This window comes from Grampus griseus, assembly GCF_964374135.1.
Source record: "Grampus griseus genome assembly, chromosome: 8".
Classification (NCBI taxonomy): domain Eukaryota; kingdom Metazoa; phylum Chordata; class Mammalia; order Artiodactyla; family Delphinidae; genus Grampus; species Grampus griseus.
In genome coordinates, this window is record NC_139002.1 from 24900442 (window position 1) to 24921370 (window position 20929).

Here is a 20929-nt window from a genome sequence, read left to right on the forward strand (position 1 = left end):
AGAAGTCTTAACTGGTGGCAGTTGAAATAAAAAGAAATAAATTTCAGGGACATGGCTAATGGAAATCTAGACTTGATACCTAAAGAAACACAATGGCAATGGAGAAAGCAAGTCAAAGATAAATAAAGGTTCATTTATATAAAACTTTCTTATCGACAACTATTTTGCATCAGGCATTCTATGTTCAGTAAAGATATAGTGTCAAGAACACAGTTAAATACACTGAAGTATTACGACAGAGAAGCACAGGTACTATGAAGCACCTAACCTACTCTGGGAATTAGGAAAGGCCTCCACGAGGAAACAGAGAATGAGGATGAGTTAGCAAATAAAAGAGGAAGAAAAGTATTCTGGTCAGAGGAAACAGTACATTTGATTGAACGAAAAATGAGAGTATCACTATCAGACACTAAAAAGTTTAGAAATTCCAGAACGTATACATGGAATAAACTGATGTCCTAAAAATATAAGTGCAAAACCAGTTACCTTTCATAAGCTAGAGACTCGAATCTACATTTCTCTAATATAGGTTGCTAAAGATTCACTAGCCAAGAAATGAGTGAAATGGAGAAAATAAATATTAACCACACGAATATAAACTTTTGTAGCTTTCATTAAAACAGAATATCTTTTATGTACTCTTAATTTCATGTGGCACTAAAAGTAGATGTGACTATATTCTAATAAACATAACTTTGAGACTACTATTCTATAATTGTCTTAATTTCCATGAAAAGGAAATTTGATCATAAAGGTTCAGAACATACCATAGGATTCTCTTACTCCAATGACAAGCTGAGAATCAAAAGCTTCTCCTAATCTTTCAGCATGTACCAGCTTCATTGCACTATCTTGAAGTCTGTTTTTTATATTTGAAAAGATTGACTCATTCCATGTATCAAGCATGAGCTAGGAAAAAAAGAAGAAAATATGCCATCATTTCAATTATTAATATACCAAGTACCATAAATACACACAAAAAATTTTAAGTACAAATGCTAAAAAAGGAAATAAAATTCTTAGACCTACATTCACTTGAATACTACAGGAAAGCAACATATTTATTTATTTATTTTTATTTTTGGCTGCTTTGGGTCTTCGTTGCCACGCGCAGGCTTTCTCTAGTTGTGGTGAGCGGATGTTACTCTTCATTGCGGTGTGTGGGCTTCTCATCGTGGTGGCTTCTCTTGTTGCGGAGCACAGGATGGGCGCACTGGGCTTCAGTAGTTGCAGTATGTGGGCTCAGTAGTTGCGGCACTCAGGCCCTAGAGCACAAGGGCTTCAGTAGTTGCGGTGCATGGGCTCAGCAGTTGCGGCACGTGAGTTCTAGGGTGCACGGGCTTCAGTAGTTGTGGGACACAGACTCAGTAGCTATGGCTTGTGGGCTCTAGAGTGCAGTCTCAGTAGTCGTGGTGCAAGGGCTTAGCTGCTCTGCGGCAGGTGGGATTTTCCCGGACCAGGGATCAACCAATGTCCCCTGCACTGGCAGGTGGATTTCTAAGTACTGCGCCACCAAGGAAGTCACAGGAAAGCAGTACATTTAAATTTGGTAACTATCATGTGGTAAATACTGACAAAAGAACAAGTGTTTCAGAATCAAACACAACTGGATTTGAATTCCAGCTGTTACTTATTTGCCTGCTTTCTCTTCTGTAAAATAGTGAAAATAACAGTACAAATTTCAAGTGGTTGTTGTAAAAATTAATATGGTAATACATGGAAAATGTCACCTTCCCTATAGTTCCAAGGCTGTATTTCAGAGATACTGATATGTGTTTGGGATGGTCATATGAATGTTTGTACAAATACATGATAAATGTGAAAAGGACCAAATGAAAATATGTTTGATAATGAATCTGAAAAAGAAAAGAATATACAAATCCACCCTATGGATGTTCTGTTTAAATGATGAAAATGGCATATACGTATTCATGAGTATGCTGTCAGCATTAGTACAAATTTTAAGGCTGGGAAGGGGCAACAAGGTCCAAGACACTATTGAAATGCCTGAGCTGATTGCTAGAACCATCACAGCAAGCAGTGAGTTGTTCAAAGTTCAAATGGCATTTTTTACTATTCAAATCTGTGGTTCCATTTGATTCTCACAAGTAGAAATGTGTGTGTGTGTGTGTGTGTGTGTGTGTGTGTGTGTGTGTGTACTTATAAATATGAAAAATGAGGACAGCAAGCTTAGGACATTATTGACCGAAGAATTGAAAGGGAAACCTGGGACTCTTCAATTTCAGAGCTGAGTTCTTTCCATTAATTCATGAGTTGTTACTGGGCACAGAGCTTTTAACTAGAAACTAGGCAAAATATGAAAATAAACATGGTACATTCTGAGTTTATAATAACTAGAATTAAGTAAAAAAATGATAAAGATGACAGCACTTTAGCCACAATTAAACACAAAGATACCAGAAGGTAACCTAATAAGGAAAGACTTTTTGAACAGAAAAAAATTGAATTTATAGAAAGGTAAAAGTACAGAGAAAGAATAATGAAATAAAATTATGAAGATAAAACTAGGAAATGGAGAAAAGGAAAAGCAAATGAGGTAATGTTTGAAGACACAGATTTACAGCTTAAGACCACATAAAAGATGAAAGAGAACTGAAGCTAAAAAAAGACGAAAGAAAACTAATATTATTCAATAAAACCTGGCAAAAGCTGAAAAGGAATTTATATGTGAAGTAGAAAAACTCATTTCAGTGTAAATTTCTTTCAAAAGTCTTCAACTCACCCTATTTCTGAAGAACATTAGGGAAAAATGGGAAAACTAACTTACCTTTCGAACAATACTGTCTTCTACATTTGATTTTTTATTGCTGCCCTGTTTACCCATTAAAGTAATCTCTAGTTGACAGAAAGGCTTCGGTAAAATATCACACTGTGTGAAGAATTTTCGCCATTCAACAATATAAGCTTTTAGCAAAGCTGTATCATCTTGATGGCTCAGTACTCGCTGAAAACAAAGAATCATACCAATTTTAAATAAATACAGGAGCTTTAAAGAATAATGGAACACATTCATGCCATAAATTTAAAATATTTTATTTACTGTATAACCTATATTATACCCAAAAGAAATTAAAACATACATATATATATCAAAGAGAAATTAAAACTTGTTCACATAGCCTTACTGTAATGAACATTTCACAATATATACATATATCGAATCATGTTGTACACCTGAAACCAATAAAATGTTATATGTCGATTATACTTCAATTAAAAACCCCCTATATCCTTTAGCTATTACCTTCCTACCTTCCTCCCTTCCTAGTTCCCCCGCTCCCCGCCCAGCCCTAAGCAACCACTAATCTGTTTTCTGTGTCTATGTATTTGCCTATTCTGGACTTTCATATGAATGAGATTATATAATATGTAGACTTTTATGACTGACTCCTTTTATATGACATAGTTTTTCAGGGCTTGTCCAAGTTGTAGTATATGTCAGTACTTTATTCTGTTTTACTGCTAAATACTATTCCATTTTATGGACATACCACACTTTTTTTATCTGTTTGTCCACTGATGAACATTTGGGTCATTTCCACCTTTGGCTATAATGAATAATGCTGCTATAAACATCTGTGTACCAAAAAAAAAAAAAAAAACCACAAAAAACTTGTGCACACTCACCAAGAAGGGGACACAAATAACTAAAATCAAAGATGAAAGAGGAGACGTTACAACTGATACCACAGATATACAAAGGATCATGAGAGACTATTACAAACAATTAAACACCAACAAATCTGACAACCTATAAGAAATGGATAAATTCCTGGAAACATATAATCAAAAAAGCTCAATGGTGAGGAAAAAAAAATCTGATAGATTACTGGTAAGTTATCAAGACTGAATTCATAATCAAAAAATTCCCAACAAATGAAAGTCCAGGATCAGATGGCTTCACTGGTGAATCTTACCAAACATTTAAACCAGAACTAATACCAATCCTTCTTAAACTCTTCCAAAAACCAGGGAACACTTCCAAACTCATTTTATAAGGTTAGTATTACCCTGATACCAAAATCAGACAAAGATGCCACAAAAAAAGAAAATTACAAGCCAGAATCCCTAATAAATGCAGATGTAAAAATTCTGAAAAAAAAAATACTAGCAAGCCAAATTCTACAGCACATTAAAAGGATCATACACCACGATCAAGTGGGATTTACTCCAGGGATGCAAGGATGGGTCAACATTCACTAATTAATCAGTGTGATACACCACATTAACAGAATGACTAAAACTCATACGATCATCTCAATAGATGCAGAAAAAGGATTTGACAAAATGCAATATCTATTTATGATTAAGAACTCTCAAAAACGTAGGTATAGAGGGAATGCACCCCAATGTAATAATGGCCATATATGACAAGCTCACAGCTAACATCATATTCAATGGTGAAAAGCTGAAATCTTTTCTTCTAAGATCTGGAATAAGACAAGGATGCCTACTCTCACCACTCCTATTCAAAGCAGTACTTGAAATCTTGTCCAGAGCAATTAGGCAAGAAAAAGAAATAAAATGCACCCAAATTGGAAAGAAAGGAATAAAACTGTCACTATTTGCAGATGACATGATATTATATACAGAAAAACACTAAAGACTCCACCAAAAAATAACAAATGAATTAAGTGAAGTTGCAGGATAGAAAAATCAACATACAAAAATCTGTTGAGTTTCTATACACTAATAACAAACTACCAAAAAAGAGAAATTAGGGGGAAAGAATCCTGTTTAAAATCACATCAAAAAGAATAAAATACCTAAGAATAAATTTAACTATAGAGGTGAAAGACCTACACTGAAACACTGATGAAAGAAACTGAATAAGACACAAATAAATGAAAAGATATTCTGTGCTCACAGACTGTTACAATGCTATTGTTAAAATGTCCACACTGAGACTTCCCTGGTGGTCCAGTGGGTAAGACTCCACACTCCCAATGCAGAGGGCCCAGGTTCGATCCCTGGTCGGGGAACTAGATCCCACATGTATGCCACAACTAAGAGTTTGCATGCCACAACTAAGAAGTCCACACGTCACAATGAAGATCCTGCATGCCAAAACTAAGATGCAGGGCAGCCAAAATAAATAAAAATAAATAAATAAATAAAATGTCCACACTACTCAAAGTAGTACAGATTCAGTGCAATCCCTATCAAAATTCCAATGACATTTTTCACAGAAATAGAGCCAAGAATCCTAAAATTTGTATGGAACCATAAAAGACCCCACATAGCCAAAGCAGTCTTGAGAAATAAGAACAAAGCTGGAGGTATCATGCTTTCTGATTTCAAATTACATTACAAAGCTAGTAATCCAAACAGTATGGTATTGGCATAAAAACAGACCACACAGATCAACGGAACAAAACAGAAAGCTCAGAAATAAACCCACGCATAGTTGGTCAATTAGTTTATGACAGAGGAGTCAAAATATATGTGGGGAAAGAACAGTCTCTTCAATAAATGGTGTTAGGAAAACTGGACAGCCACATGCAAAAGAATGAAATTAGACAACTATCTTACAAAAATTAACTCAAAATGAGTTAAAGACTTGAACATAAGACCTGAAACCATAAAACTTCTAAAAGAAAACATAGGTAGCAAATTCCTTGACACCAGTCTTGGTGATGATCTTTTGGATTTGACACCAAAAGCAAAGGTACAAAAGCAAAACTAAACAAATGGGACTACATCAAACTAAAAAGCTTCTGCACATCAAACGAAACTATTAACAAAACAAAAGGCAACCTATGGGAGAAAATATTTGCAAATCATATATCTGATGTGGGGTTAATATGCAAAGTATATATAAAGAACTCACACAACTCAATAGTAAAAAAAAAAAAAAAAAAAAAAATTCTGATTAAAAATGAACAGAGGGACTTCCCTAGTGGCACAGTGGTTAAGAATCCACCTGCCAATGCAGGGGACGTGGGTTTGATCCTTGGTCTGGGAAGAACCTACATGCCATGGAGCAACTAAGCCCCTGTGCCACAACTACTGAGCCTGCACTCTAGAGCCCGTAAGCCACAACTGAGCCGATGCTCCACAACAAGAGAAGCCACTGCAATGAGAAGCCCCAGCACCACAGCGAAAAGTAGCCCCTGCCCACCACATCTAGAGAAAGCCTGCGCTCAGCAACGAAGACACAGCCAAAACGAAGATGCAGCCAAAATAAATAAATAAATAAACTAATTTTTAAAAAAATGAGCAGAGGATCTGAATAGACATTTTCCCAAAGACACAGAGATGGCCAACAGGTACATGAAAAGATGCTCAACATCACTAATCACTAGAAAAATGCAAGTCAAAACCACAATAAGACATCACCCCATCCCTGTTAGAATGGTTATTATCAAAAAGACAACAAATAAGTGCTGTTGAGGATGTGGAGAAAGGAAATCCTTGTACATTGTTGGTGGGAATGTAAATTGGTGCAGCCACTACGGAAAACAGCATGGGATTCCTCAAAAAATTAAAAATAGAATTATCATATTTTCCAGCAATTCCACTTCTTGGTATCTATCCAAAGAAAACAAAAACACTAATTCAAAATGATATATGTACCCCCATGTTCACTTCAGCATTATCTACAACAGCCAAGACATGGAAATAATCTAAATGTCCAACAATGGATGAACTGATAAAGAAAATGTGGTATATAGACACAATAGAATATCATTTAGCCATACAAGAGAATGAAATCTTGCCATCTGTGACAACATGGATACCTTGAGAGCATTACGCTTAGTGAAATAAGTCAGACAAAGACAAATAAATACCTTATGATCTCACTTACATGCGGAATCAAAAAACAAACCCCCCAAAACCCAAAAAACCCAACAACCCCCCCCCAAGCTCACAGATACAGAGAACAGATTGGTGATTGCCAGGCAGAGGGATGGGGAGGAGAGGGATCAAAATGGGTGAAGGGGGTCAAAAGGTACAAACTTCCAGTTATAAAAATAAATTAGGGGGACTTCCCTGGTGGCACAGTGGTTAAGAATCCACCCGCCAATGCAGGAGACACAGGTTCGAGCCCTGGTCTGGGAAGATCCCACATGCCCCGGAGTAACTAAGCCCATGAGCCACAACTACTGAGCCTGTGCTCTAGAGCCCACAAGCCACAACTACTGAGCATGCATGCCACAATTACTGAAGCATGCGTGCCTAGTGTCTGTACTCTACAACAAGAGAAGCTACCGCAATGAGAAGCCCATGCACCACAACAAAGAGTAGCCCCTGCTCTCCGCAACTAGAGAAAAGCCCACGTGCAGCAATGAAGACCCAATGCAGCCAAAAATAAATAATAAATTTAAAAAATTAAAAAGTCACAGAGGTGTAATGTACAGCATGGTGACTACAGTTAATATTATTGTAGTATGGGCTTCCCTGGTGGCGCAGTGGTTGAGAGTCCACCTGCCGATGCGGGGGACGCGGGTTCGTGCCCCAGTCAGGGAGGATCCCACATGCCGCGGAGCAGCTGGGCCCGTGAGCCGTGGCCACTGGGCCTGCATGTCCGGAGCCTGTGCTCTGCAACGGGAGAGGCCACAGCGGTGAGAGGCCCGCGTACCGAAAAAAAAAAAAAATATTGTAGTACACATTTGAAAGCTGCTAAGAAGAGTAAATCTCAGAAGTTCTCATCACAAGAAAAAAAATTTGTAACTACATATGGTGACGGATGTGAAAGTAGACTTACTGTGGTGATCATTTTGCAATACATACAAATATTGAATCATTATGTCATACACCTGAAACTAGTATCATGTTATGTGTCAATTATACCTAAAACAAAACTTGTGCACAAATGTTCACAGCAGCATTATTCAAAACAGACAAAAAATAGTGAGAACCCAATGTCTATCAATGACAAACAGGTAAACAAAATACAGCACAGTCATACAACGGAATATTATTCTGCCATAAGAAGGAATGAAATAGTGCTAAATGCTACAATATAGATGAACCTTGAAAACATTATCCCAAGTGAAAGAAGTCAGTCATAAAAGGCCACATATTGTAGGATTCCATTTATAGGAAATGTCCAGAATAAACAAATCCATAGGGACAGAAAGTAGACTAGTGTTTGCCAAAGTGGGGGGGGGGGGGGTCATGCGGAAGTAACTGCTAATTGGGTACAAAGTTTCTATATGGGCTGATGAAAATGTTCTAAAATTAGTGGGTGATGGTTGTACAACTTTATGAATATACTAAAACACACACAATTATACACTTATTAAAAGCGTGAAATCTGGTATGTAAATTATATTTCAATTTTTTTTTTTTTTAAAGATCCTAGTCTATTTCTCCACCACTGGACTTTAGCTGGTCCTGTGACTAACTGTGACCAACAAAATGCTGTAGATGTGACATTGTGAGACTTCTGAGCCAAGACTTGAAGAGATTTGCAAGATTACACTATCACACCTCAAAGACTGTTTCCTTGAGAACAAGAAACCATGTGAGGGGGAAAAAGCCCCAGAGGGAAGCCAGGATGGTACCAAACACCAGGAATATGAGAAAAGCTCTCTTAGACCATCCAGTCCCTGAAGAGCCTTACTGCTGCCATATTAATAAGCTCAGGCAAAATCAGGTGAGCCTAGCCCAAACTGCTAAGCCACAGAATTATGTATTGGGTTGGCCAAAAAGTTTGTTCAGGTTTTTCCATATGTCGTTACAGGAAACCCGAACGAACTTTTTGGCCAACCCAATACAAATAGAAGGGTTACGTTAATCTTAAAAACAAAACAAACAAAACAAGAAAAAATTCAATATCCTAATAACTTTCCAAGCATTGCATATTTATTTTTATTTCTTTTCGTCATTTTCAATAATGCTATAATAAACATTTTAATGCTCACTGTCCTATTTGGGAGATTTGGTCCTTCCTAACAGGATAAACTCAATTAGTCTAGTAATTGACTAGTAAACTCACAAAGCTAGATCTTCTTAAAAGTTTTTAAATGTTTTAAAATTATACACCCATGTCTGGCACTGCCAGTCCTGGAATTTAACTGCTCTGAATTAGTGGCACTAAATCCCATCCTCGAGTTTTTGCTAAGGTCTACATTCCAAACTTTTCTGGATCGTTCCAAACATCATTCCAAACCCTGAACATACTTTGTTTTCTAGTGTGAAGTATATTTCTAAGATGATTCTTTGTGAGCCCATTTCCAGAAACTAAGGAATAATGCTCTATCAATTTGAAATAAACATAATTTATCTTCACTAAAAGTCATAAACAGATAAGCTGATATGCTTTCCAATGCAAGCAGAAACTGTTTTCCTAAATCAGTTCTAGAAAAATGTATGTTTTGATTAAACTGTGATATTGAAACATTTAATTTTTCTAAGCAAACCTGATGATTTATTTTCATTAAAAGATAATTTCCTAAAAAAAAATTTCCTTATAAAACTCTAATTTTTAAACAATCATTTATCAAGACAGCAGAATTAATGGTGTCATCAATAAAACATTTCATTTTGTAAGTAACATCCAATGTGACATCATTCTTATTTTATCATGGTAGTGGCTACTAACAATTAAATATATACCAATCATATATTCAATTTCAGTATCTTCCTTTAAGTTATATATTCATTTTTAATTTCCAACTGCTAACACTTATTAATATTAACAAGATTTCTAACAGACTTTTACTAATGTTGTACAAGACAATGATGTAAAATTTCAAATAAAGAATAACAAATTCTAGCTCTCTAGTTTTCAAACTTCATTTTATAGAAAGGAAAATAATCTCATGTCTTTAGGCCCTTCTCCAAAGTGGTAAAGGATGCATTAGTGATGCCAGAGTTGATCTGAAATAATACTTTACCTCTGCATTAATTTTTCCCAAAAAACAAAGGTGTTAATAAAGACAAAAACAAACTAGCTCTTGCATAACTGACCTAATGCCTAAATGAGCTGTATCTTCATTTCAATAATATTAAACACTTATACATATCATCAACTCAAGAGTGCTGAATTTCAGCTCAGCAGCAGCAATGCAAAGGACAGTCCAAGAATTACAGTCGGAGAAGTATTTAGAATTGAAGAAAATTGCTGTCAGCTTGAAAAGAGTAAGTATTAATTGTGAGGAAAAAAATAATTTATGTGAACTGATGTGTGGCCAAAAAATAATGGTGGTGGGGATTTCTAAAGAATGTATTAAAAATGAAATTCTTTTTATAGCACATTTTAATTGAGGATAATAATATATTCTTTTGAAAGAAATGTCAGTGAGGGAGGGGGGAAAACAACAAATGACAATCATTTCATTAAAAAATTTATTTAGCCAAGTGTGTCAAAAGTTAATGTGAAAAAAAAAAAAAGTTAATGTGATATTTTAAAATTACTTCAGGAAGCCCTACATTCAAAATCAGAAAATATGATATTCTCTGAGTAAAGTCTTAAATAATATATAGATGCAAAACTTACTGCCTGTGCTTGCTTAATAAACTCAAGAATATCTTCTTTTAAAGCCTGATGAATTTTTGCTGGGCCTTTATCATCCCAGAGACAGACTGCATGTACATCCCTGTAAAAATAAAGCAGGTAAACAAACATTAACACTGGAAAAAGAACAAAGAACTCTGTTCTGTTTCAATACAGTTTCCATGGACCATGGACACCCTTCCATGGACCATTCAAGGGTGCTTGAATCCATTCACATGAACCAAGCATTCTTTGTAAGCCATCTCATATATAAACATTTGCTTCTATTTTCTTTGTCATTGCTTTCCTTAAATCTTTGCCACTTACTGATTAAATTTTTAAATTATAAAAGGATCTCCCAATCAGATTCCCAAAGTTAAATACTATCAATATTTTCTTGTGCAAAGACAAGTATAAATCCTTTAATATATAACACAATATATATAAACTATCCTTTTTTAGAAAATTTGTAATTTAAATACCATTACAGCAAAATTCCTAGTTTCCCCCATACATTCATCACATTTACACATCAATTACCACTGTGCCTCCTTTATTTAAAATAAACAGAAACAAAAGCTCTTTAAACTATAAATCTGACATATTTTACCCAAAGATCATTCATTATAGAAATATATTTAATATTAATACATGTTCACAGAGAGAATTTTTTAATTACTATATTGTAGAGCAGGGAAACATAACAAAAGGATAGAGTCTTATACTGGGGATTCTTTTATTCAAAAAATGTTCCCCAGTACTTTATAGAGCTCCTACCATAAAAAATGTCAAAAAAAACCAAAAAATATCTCTAGAATTGTAACATTATAACAATGGCCAAATAGTCTGTTTTACATTCAGATTCTTAGGGACATAATTATAATCTAAAGTTCTGTCTGCATATTAATTTGAACTTGCTTTCATCATTTGTTAAATTCGGCTTAATAGTGGTATCTGGACCAGAGCAGATGTAGTAAGCACACAAATATCTGTTAAATAACAAGATAATAGGTAACAGCTAACTGCTTACTATATGCCAAATACTATTCTAAGCTGTTTTAACTCACTTAACCTTCACAGCAACCCTGAAGTAGTACTATTTTATTGCCATTTTACAGATGGGGAAACTGAGGCAAAGAAAGGTTAAGTAACATTCCCAAGATTACCCAGCTAGTATATGGCAATTACACGGGCAATTGGGCTCTAGAGCCCACATCAAACCATTTCCCTTAATTTACTCTTGCACCCCTCTAATCCATCCAACAGTAGCTAAAGTGATCATCATAACACTCAAATTACATCTTACTGCCTCTATATTTCAAGTCCTCCAACGGTTTCCCATTGCTCTTTGAATAAAGTACAAAATGGTTAATTGACCCCTGTAATACCTCTGCAATCTCACCTCATGGCTAAAGAAATCTAGAGTCTAAAAGAAGAAACTGATACAAAAATAGATTGATTATATTTCAATGTTTACGACTACTAAGCCTATAAACGTAAGACGGTTTAGGAACCCAAGGAGAAGGAAAGGATGGAAGTGACTGGTAAAGAGAAAAAGGGAAGACTCCCTGGAAGAGTTGATTCCTAAGCTTATCTCAATGAACAAGTAGGATTTTGCCAGGCAAAAGAGGGTGGGGGAAGGATATTTTATGAAGTCACAATGTGAGTAAAGAACTATAGATCACTAGGGTGTATGCAGTGAACTATTAACAAATCAGTGTGGCTTGGCTGTCAAGTGTGAAGTGGGGAGTGATAAGCAAGAAACTGGGCAAACTAACCCTTTTATAATTCAATCACAGTCCTATTGTATCCATCAGCTAAATGTCTCTCCAATTTGGACATTTCCATCCATCACCACTACCACAGTCAAAATTACCATCATCTCTTACTTAATTTACTATAACACAAACTAGCATGTATTGACTGCTTACGATGTACCAAGCACTTCACACATATTGACCCATGCAGTGGTTTAGGTTTCCCAAAAAAGAGATGGGATCAGACATGCAAGAGAGATTGATTGAGGGTAATGCCTGTGAGGGACAATGGGAAGTGAGCTACAAGAAGCTGGGCAAAACATAAGCTCACAATGCTGGTCTGATCCCTGTAGGGAAGAGTAGGAAGGATGAAGGTTGGGTAGCAAGAGTCTTAGACTACACAGCAGTTCTAAGAAAGTTTGGTAAAGCTATTTAAGAGTTTTAGAGCAAAAGTCACCCATCAAAGGAGTTCCATACCTCCCCAAAATAGGATTACCTTAGTATCCCTGCCTACTCATACCCACTGCAGGTACATGTCAGAAGGGCTCAAACGTGACTTGAGTCTCATAAGGCAAGAGGGAATGGTGTTGAGTTGGGTACCCAGGAAAGAGTCAAACTTGTGATCAATACATCTTCTCCAGCTCCCTTTCCTCAACCTCCAGGTGCTCCTATATGTTGTTACATCATGGAAGAATATCTTCAATACATTCTTATTTGAAACACAATACTTCTCACCACCACACAATAGAACATGTCAAGTCTCCTGGTCAATTTTCATACACATTTTGAGGAATGTATTGTAATATACTTGAGGACTGTATGATGATAATACCCTTAAAGACCTCTATGTTCCTCTCCCTAATCCTACTCTCTCATCCATCCCCAGAAGTAACTAAGCCTGAAACTGTCATTTTATTTTCAAGTTTTACAACATACTATGAGGGTTTCTGAACGTTATAGAAATTATATCAAATAATTTTTTCAAATAATTTTTTTACTCAACACGTTTCTACTATTTACTCATATAGTTGGATGTACTTCTCGTTGATGCACTTTATCTTTTTTTTTTTTTTAAGATTTATTTATTTATTTATTTTTGGCTGTGTAGGCTCTTCGTTGCTGTGCACAGGCTTTCTCTAGTTGCGGTGAGTGGGGGCTACTCTTTGTTGCAGTGCGCGGGCTTCTCATTGCGGTGGCTTCTCTTTGTTGCTGAGCACGGGGTCTAGGTGCGTGGGCTTCAGTAGTTGTGGTTCACGGGCTCTAGAGCACAGGCTCAGTAGTTATGGCACACAGTCTCAGTTGCTCCGCGGCATGTGGGATCTTCCCGGACCAGGGCTCGAACCCGTGTCCCTTGCATTGGCAAGCGGATTCTTAACCACTGCGCCACCAGGGAAGCCCATAACTAAGTGTTTTTAAAAAGAGACATGCTGGGCTTCCCTGGTGGCGCAGTGGTTGAGAGTCCGCCTGCCGATGCAGGGGAGACGGGTTCGTGCCCCGGTCTGGGAAGATCCCACATTCCGCGGAGCGGCTGGGCCCGTGAGCCATGGTCGCTGAGCCTGCGCGTCCGGAGCCTGTGCTCCGCAACGGGAGAGGCCACAACAGTGAGAGGCCCGCGTAATGCAAAAAAAGAGAGACATGCTGTTAAGGGAAATTCTTTTTATTTATTTTTAATATTTATTTATGTATTTATTTATTTGGCTGCACCAGGTCTTAGTTGCAGCACACTGGATCGTCATTGCCATGTGCAGGATCTTCGATGTGGCATGTGAGATCTAGTTCCCTGACCAGGGTTCAAACCCAGGCCCCCTGAATTGGGAGCATGGAATCTTAACCACTGGATCACCAGGGAAGTCCCAGGGAATTCTTTTTATTTTATTTATTTATTTTTAAAATATTTTGTTTATTTGTTTATTTATTTATTTTGGCTGCGTTGGGTCTTCGTTGCTGCACACAGGCTTCTCGTTGCAGTGGCTTCTCCTGTTGTGGAGCACAGGCTCTAGGCGCACAGCTTCAGTAGTTGTGGCACACAGGCTCTAGAGTGCATGCTCAGTAGTTGTGGCACACAGGCTCAGTTGCTCCACAGCACGTGGGATCTTCCCGGAACAGGGCTCAAATCCGTGTACCCTGCATTGGCAGGCAGATTCTTAACAACTGCGCCAGCAGGGAAGTCCCCCAGGGAATTCTTTTTAAATACTTAACTATATTAGAAAAATCAAGTGGTTGGGGAGTGGGAGAATGATGAAGTAAAAACTTTTTAAAGGTTTCAAGAGGACAGACAGAAGGGATGAGAGAAGAAGAGGTAAGAAATATTCCAAAGTATTTCAACTTCCTCAAGTTAAACAGGGAGTAAAAGAGAAATAGTGTGACCCTGGTGCAAAAAATAGGTATTCTGGGGACTTCTCTGGTGGTCCAGTGGTAAAGAATCTGCCTTCCAGCGCAGAAGACGCAGGTTCAATCCCTGGTCGGGAAACTTAGATCCCACAAGCCGTATGGCACAGCCAAAAAAAATACAATTAATGGCTATGATTTATTAGGTAGAGATTCTTGCAACTCACAAAAATATAATTTTTTCCTAAGAGCACATGCATACATACAAAATTTTAAGAAGATAATTTTATAGGCTATTTCTCTGATTATAATCCATAAATAATTAAAAATTTCACTATCTAGAAATTTAAGCTCCTAGATAATGCATGGATTAAAGGAAAACAAAAAGAAAAATTACTAACAATCAAGAAAGAAATAAAGGGGCTTCCCTAGTGGCGCAGTGGTTAAGAATCCTCCTGCCAATGCAGGGGACACGGGTTCAAGCCCTGGTCCGGGAAGCTCCCACATGCCACGGAGTAACTAAGCCCGTGTACCACAACTACTGAGCCTGTGCTCTAAAGCGCAAGAGCCATAACTACTGAGCCCGCGTGATACAACTACTGAAGCCCGCGCACCCTAGAGCCCATGTGCCACAACTACGGAAGCCTGCACACTCTGGGGCCCACGTGCTGCAACTACTGAGCCTGCATGCCTAGAGCTATGCTCCACAACAAGAGAAGCCACTGTAACAAGAGACATCACGCCAATGAGAAGCCCACGCACCACAACGAAGAGTAGCCCATGCTCGCCACAACTAGAGATAACCCATGCACAGCAACAAAGACCCAACGCAGCCAAAAACTAAAGTAAAATTTTTTAAAAATAGAATCTGTAAGAAAGAAATAAAAAGGAAAACCCTGAATACCACAGAAACTATGGTGACAATAAAAGCAATATTAAGGAAAAAATGTGTAGCTTGAAAGCTTTCATTGTAAAGAAAAATATTAAAAAGCATTTTAAAATTAAGAATTCAATAAAAGAACTAAGAAATCAAAGGACAAAATAAATCGAAGAAACCAGGAAGAAAACACTAATAAGGAAGCAAATTATAAACATAATAATAAACAAAAATGGAATAAATATTACTCTTTCCAAATAACAAATTTTTACCTTTTTTCTTTTCTCTATTCACAATTATTTTGTATTTCATTAATTTTGTCTTTTGTCTTTCCTCCTTTTACTTTCTTCAGGTTTACTTAGACCATGCACTTTTAGCTTTTTTTGTCTAATATACGCATCAAAGGCTATGAACTCCTTAGCATTTAAGCACTGCACAGTTGGATCCAATACGTTTTGATGTATCATATCAAAGTAATTTTTATAGCTTGATTATGTGAAAAGACCTATAAAGTGGATCAACTCCTTAATATGGATATTAAAGAAAATATGTAGGATTAGGGATTTAAAAAATGAGATATGACCACATATAAAATATAAGCATACTACTTACAATTCTATGGCAACAAATTTCTAAACCTAGAGGAAATTAAAATGAAGTGTGCAGATACTTTGTCTTATTCATTTTATTTTTATTTCTTTTACTGTTTTACATCAGTTTTAAAGGGAATAAGAGAGTAAAAACAGTATTATTTATTAGTGGTTTACACGTCTGCCAGGATGGCAAAAGTGATTGTAACCTGCATAAATAATACACTCAAGAACATTTCCACACTCCTTTGTGGTTAGAGCAATGCAGTTTATAAAACAAAAATGTGACTATTCCCGTTGAAGTAGGCATCAAAAATTCGTTTTGAGAAAGAAGATGAAAGGAGCATTCTCTAACTACTGGATGCCAGGAAGCAGAGTTTTTCAGAATCAAAAACAAAGAGAGCCCTAATTAAGAGAAAGGCCCCACCCGTCAGGGGTCACAGAGTTGGTTCTTTTGCTTTAAACTAATTCATCATTTTCACGTATCAAAGGATTTTTCTTTATCCAAAATTAAAACTAAAAGAGACATCACAACACTTTTCAGAAATGCAAACATCCTGAGATAGATCAATACCAGGATCTACTCAAGGATTTGCTATTTAGGTATAGTTAGTAGAATTCATATTTAAAGTCACTTCATAAAAATAACTGTCCCAATCTTCCAAGTTCCATTTTCTCCTATCATGATCACCAAAGCAATCTCTATTGTTAAGATTCTTCTTCATTGCCTGAATGTAGACACTGCTTAGTAAAATTCTCCTGCTTGTTGTCAAGTTGAACAGCTTTATTTCTTAAGCACTTCGAATTGTTTTATATTTTCTCCAATTGATCTATTTCTTTGGAAAATCTAGCAATTTCCTCTTCTAGATGTCTTTGTGTAGTATCAACTTGTTGGCACAGGCAAGCAAAAGTGGTCGCCATTTCCTGTTGTACTTGATGGCTGCAGTTGGCACTTGTGAAGCTAACAATCATTTGCAGTTTTTCAGTTTCGTAATTCAGAAATTGCTGTTTAAAGGCTCTCTCCTTGGCACGGGTGGTCCAAGTCAGCCTTTCATAAAGATACAAAGCTCCATACATACTTAATGAAACAGATATGAGTTTCCAGCCTACAGTTTTCCAAATCACTCCTCCAACAACAATGATGCCCATAGAAGTTCTAGACGTAAGAGAAGCTAATGCTGTTATTAAGGTAACCATGAGTTCTTCCTGTGATGCTGGATTGGTAGGAGCAGTGGGAGTAGAAGCTAAAGATCTGGGAAGCTGAAAGATAGGCTCTGATAATCCTAGAAGCACCCGCTGAGCATTTGTAGGGCCCAAGAAACAATGGACAAGGGAAGACCAGCCCAAGGAAAAATGAAATACAATACCCTCTTGAAAATCTGAACATAACTTGTGGCAATTTAGGTCATAACTGAGATCAAATTTCTTGCAAGGAATCACTGTATGTAGTTTATTCTGCATACCAGCTGGAAGTAATGGCTTCAGATTTCCAATAATTTCTTGCTGGGATTGAAGCATTGAAGCATTGACTTCATTGGTGCACTGATCAGCCAAATTTCTTCCCATTCCATCTTCTATGTGCTTATTTAACTCATTTTTATATACTTTCAATACACTTGGAGTAGGATGAAACTCAGAACAAAATTCATCAACAAAAACAGAGTCAACAAATTTCATCTGTCATTGCACATGAAACCTTATTTGCAACCTCTTCTGAAACCTCCCTGATTATTTTCTTAACATCCAATGTTAAAAGGTTCATCTGGTTTCGGAGAAAGTCCAGTCTACCAATTTGGTCTTCCCTCTCTTCTACTGAATAAACCCTTTTCTCTGCTGCTGCCACGTTTATTGAATCCATTATGTTTTTCACAGTTTCTAGTATCTGTTTAGCTCTGATAGTGTGCTGTCCAAACTTTGTTTTCACTGCTGACTGCAAGATACACTCCTCAAAGATTTGTTCAAAATTCTGAAACTCCTGTAATTTTGCCTGAAATCCTTCTGCAAGTGCCCCACCACCTTCTGGCATCCCCTGGGCTTTGTGCTTTCTAGCACTAAGAACTTGCTCTGCAGAAACAAAAAAGTTACGATTCCATGATTCTAAAGGATCCACAACTTTGAGCTCCTCCACCAAGAAATGTAGGCATCTTTCCATGAGCTGTCTGCATACATCTTCCATATATTCTGGCTCTGATGCAGAGGCATCCCAACGATTATTCAGAATAAAAATATTAGGCTTGGAAAGTCGTTCATTTACCTTGTGAAAAAACTGTTTTTAAGTGTTCATTAGAGTTGATTTGGAGTTTACAACCAAAACGAAGACATCAGCATCTAAGCAAAACTTACCAATCCAGCTATCCAGCTCTGTAGTGACATCTGTACCTGGACTATCCACTAAAACCAGGTCATCTCTCAAGAGGGCACATTTTGCCTTTGGCCAAAACACATGTACAAGACAGCCAGCTTTCAAGTCTTTGTTCATATGAAGGGCATGGGCCAGCTGATTAACTGTCTTCACATTCTTTTTTTCATGTGACCCTTCTGTCATGAGACAGGCTTTATCTCCATCCGTCTCTTCAACACTCAGGAAGCAACTGGTTGTATGTCCAATTCCACTAGGGAGGACTTTATCCCACAACATGGCAGTGATAACAGAGCTCTTCCCACTGCTTGTCCTGCCAAAAAATGCCACTTTCGGGGCTTCCCTAGTGGCACAGTGGTTGAGAGTCCGCCTGCCGATGCAGGGGACACGGGTTCGTGCCCCGGTCCGGGAGGATCCCACATGCCGTGGAGCGGCTGGGCCCGTGGGCCATGGCCGCTGAGCTTGCGCGTCCAGAGCCTGTGCTCCGCAACGGGAGAGGCCACAACAGTGAGAGGCCCGCATACCGCAAAAAAAAAAAAAAATGCCACTTTCATGTCTCCTCACCAATGATGGAAAGCTTATTTTTATACCTCTGTATTTCTATCAGATCATCCTCAGTAGCTACTCGGTCAAGTTCTGAATTCTTGTACGTTGCTTCAACAAAATGTGATCCTTCTGTAACAAACTCCAGTAACTGGTCAAAGACTGCTGTAATTGCCTTCTTAGCCAACACGAAGTGCTTCAGTGGAGAAGCAGTTTCTGCCATTATGCCTGTCCCGGCTCCGACTTGTCACCCAGCAACTGCAACTCAGCCACAGCCCTCAAGCTGCCTCATTCTCCCAAGAGAGGCTGGGAGACTGGGCTCTTATTCCCAATTTAAATGGAATGCTTCCAACATACTATTACTGGGATATTGCTGCTAGATTACTTACAGGTGATCTTTATCAGTTTAAAGAATATTTTCATTTTTCTGTTTTATTTTGGAAAGATTATCTCTGTTTTTTCTTCATCTACTGAGATGATCGATTTCAGATAAGATTTTGTCTTGTTCTATTTGTTTTCTGAGTTCAATTTTCATTTCATTATTTCCTCCACTTTTGCTGATTTCTCTCCTTAGCTTTTGAATTTTCCGTTCAAGTTTGTTTTATAACCCCACATGGTTGTGTGAGGATACTGAACTCAGTTCGGAGTGCTGTATTTGTTTTCTACTTCATAGTTGGTTTCTGTGGGACAATTTTTATAAGCTAAAATGTTTCAATTTGTACTTTTTTATGGTTTTGGATAGATGGTGTCTGCTTTTTTCTATTCATATTCATTTCATGGTCAGGATTCCCAGTTCAAGAGTACCTCCTTCAGTTTAGTTCAGTAAAGTTCAATTTCTTTAATGGTCAGTGTTGGTAATAGTGGAGGAAAGGGTATCTGTTTCATTTCTGCAGGATCCTTAAATCTTCTAAATACTTACTTGTCTGAAAACATGTTCATCTCGCCTTAAACATGATTGAAAACTTGACTAGGTACAGCATACTAAGTTCAAAATAATTTCCCTTTAAATATTTAAAGAAAACTGCGTCAGCCTCCTGCATTCAATTTGGCCAATGAAAAGGGTGTGGCCAGTCTGTTTCGCTTGAAAGGTAATTTTCCCTCCAACAATTAGATTATTTTCTTTATCCTTGGAATTCTGAAATTAAGGACATGTGTAGGCATGGTTTTTAGCACTTTCAATATGAAGATCTGGAGGGTTGGGGGGAGAGATACAAGATTTCAGCCCTGGGAAATTTTCTTCTTATCCTTTGGGGCTATATTCTCTCCTCTACTTTCTGTCCTCTCCTTCTGGAACCCCTTTTAAGTATAAGTTAGCCCAATTCTAAAGCTGTCCTAAATATGTCTTCATTTTTATTTAATTTTCCATACTTTGCTCTACATTCAGGGAGGACTCTTGGTTTTATTTTTTGTATTACTAATTCAATCTTTTTTTATTTAGCTCTTTTATTTCAAAGGTCCTTATTTTGACTATTTCATTTTCAAAGTAGTCTCTTTCATTTTATTCCTCTCTAATGATATAACTGGAATGCTTTTTGAGCTATCTTCTAAACCTTGCATCATCTATTTCCTCTGAAGGTACAGTCTCTAGGATGGCCCCTAATGATCCTCGTCTCCTGGATGGCATTCATACCCATGTATAGTTCCCTCCTACAGTGTACAAAGCATTTGTCTGTGTGATCAACAGCATACAGAAGAAATGAAGGTCTATATATAAGATAGATAACTAATAAGAACCTGCTGTATAGTACAGGGAACTCTACTCAATACTCTAAAATGGTCTATATGGGAAAAGAATCTTTAAAAAAAATCGATATATGTATAACTGGTTCACTTTGCTGTACACCTGAAACTAACACAACATTGTAAATAAACTATACTCCAATTAAAAAAAAGAAAGAAAAGAAATAATGGTTTGTAACTTCCAAAATTATGTTATAAAACACCATGACTTCTGTCTTGGGAACACTCTCTCTTGCTCTGGGGAAAGCAAGCTGCCACACAGTAAACAGC

General features: G+C 37.3%; 2 protein-coding genes across 2 annotated transcripts in view; both read right to left on the reverse strand.

Annotated features, from left to right (window-relative positions):
* The window catches only part of CUL5 (cullin 5), a 93838-nt gene that overhangs the window by 48677 nt on the left and 24232 nt on the right, over positions 1-20929 (reverse strand). Inside the window, exons 3-5 of the mRNA XM_082660471.1 lie at positions 10469-10568; positions 2789-2965; positions 768-909 (exon numbers count right to left, since the gene is read on the reverse strand). Coding sequence (XP_082516597.1) covers positions 768-909; positions 2789-2965; positions 10469-10568 — 419 coding nt within the window. The remainder of the gene's footprint in view (positions 1-767; positions 910-2788; positions 2966-10468; positions 10569-20929) is intronic.
* On the reverse strand, positions 16698-19142 carry LOC309826220 (mitofusin-1-like; the record flags this gene model as incomplete). Its single annotated transcript, XM_082660210.1, is given in 6 exon segments — positions 16698-16827; positions 16831-17683; positions 17685-18289; positions 18293-18719; positions 18925-18926; positions 18930-19142. Coding segments are annotated over 6 exon segments (2202 nt in total). The 3' UTR covers positions 16698-16725.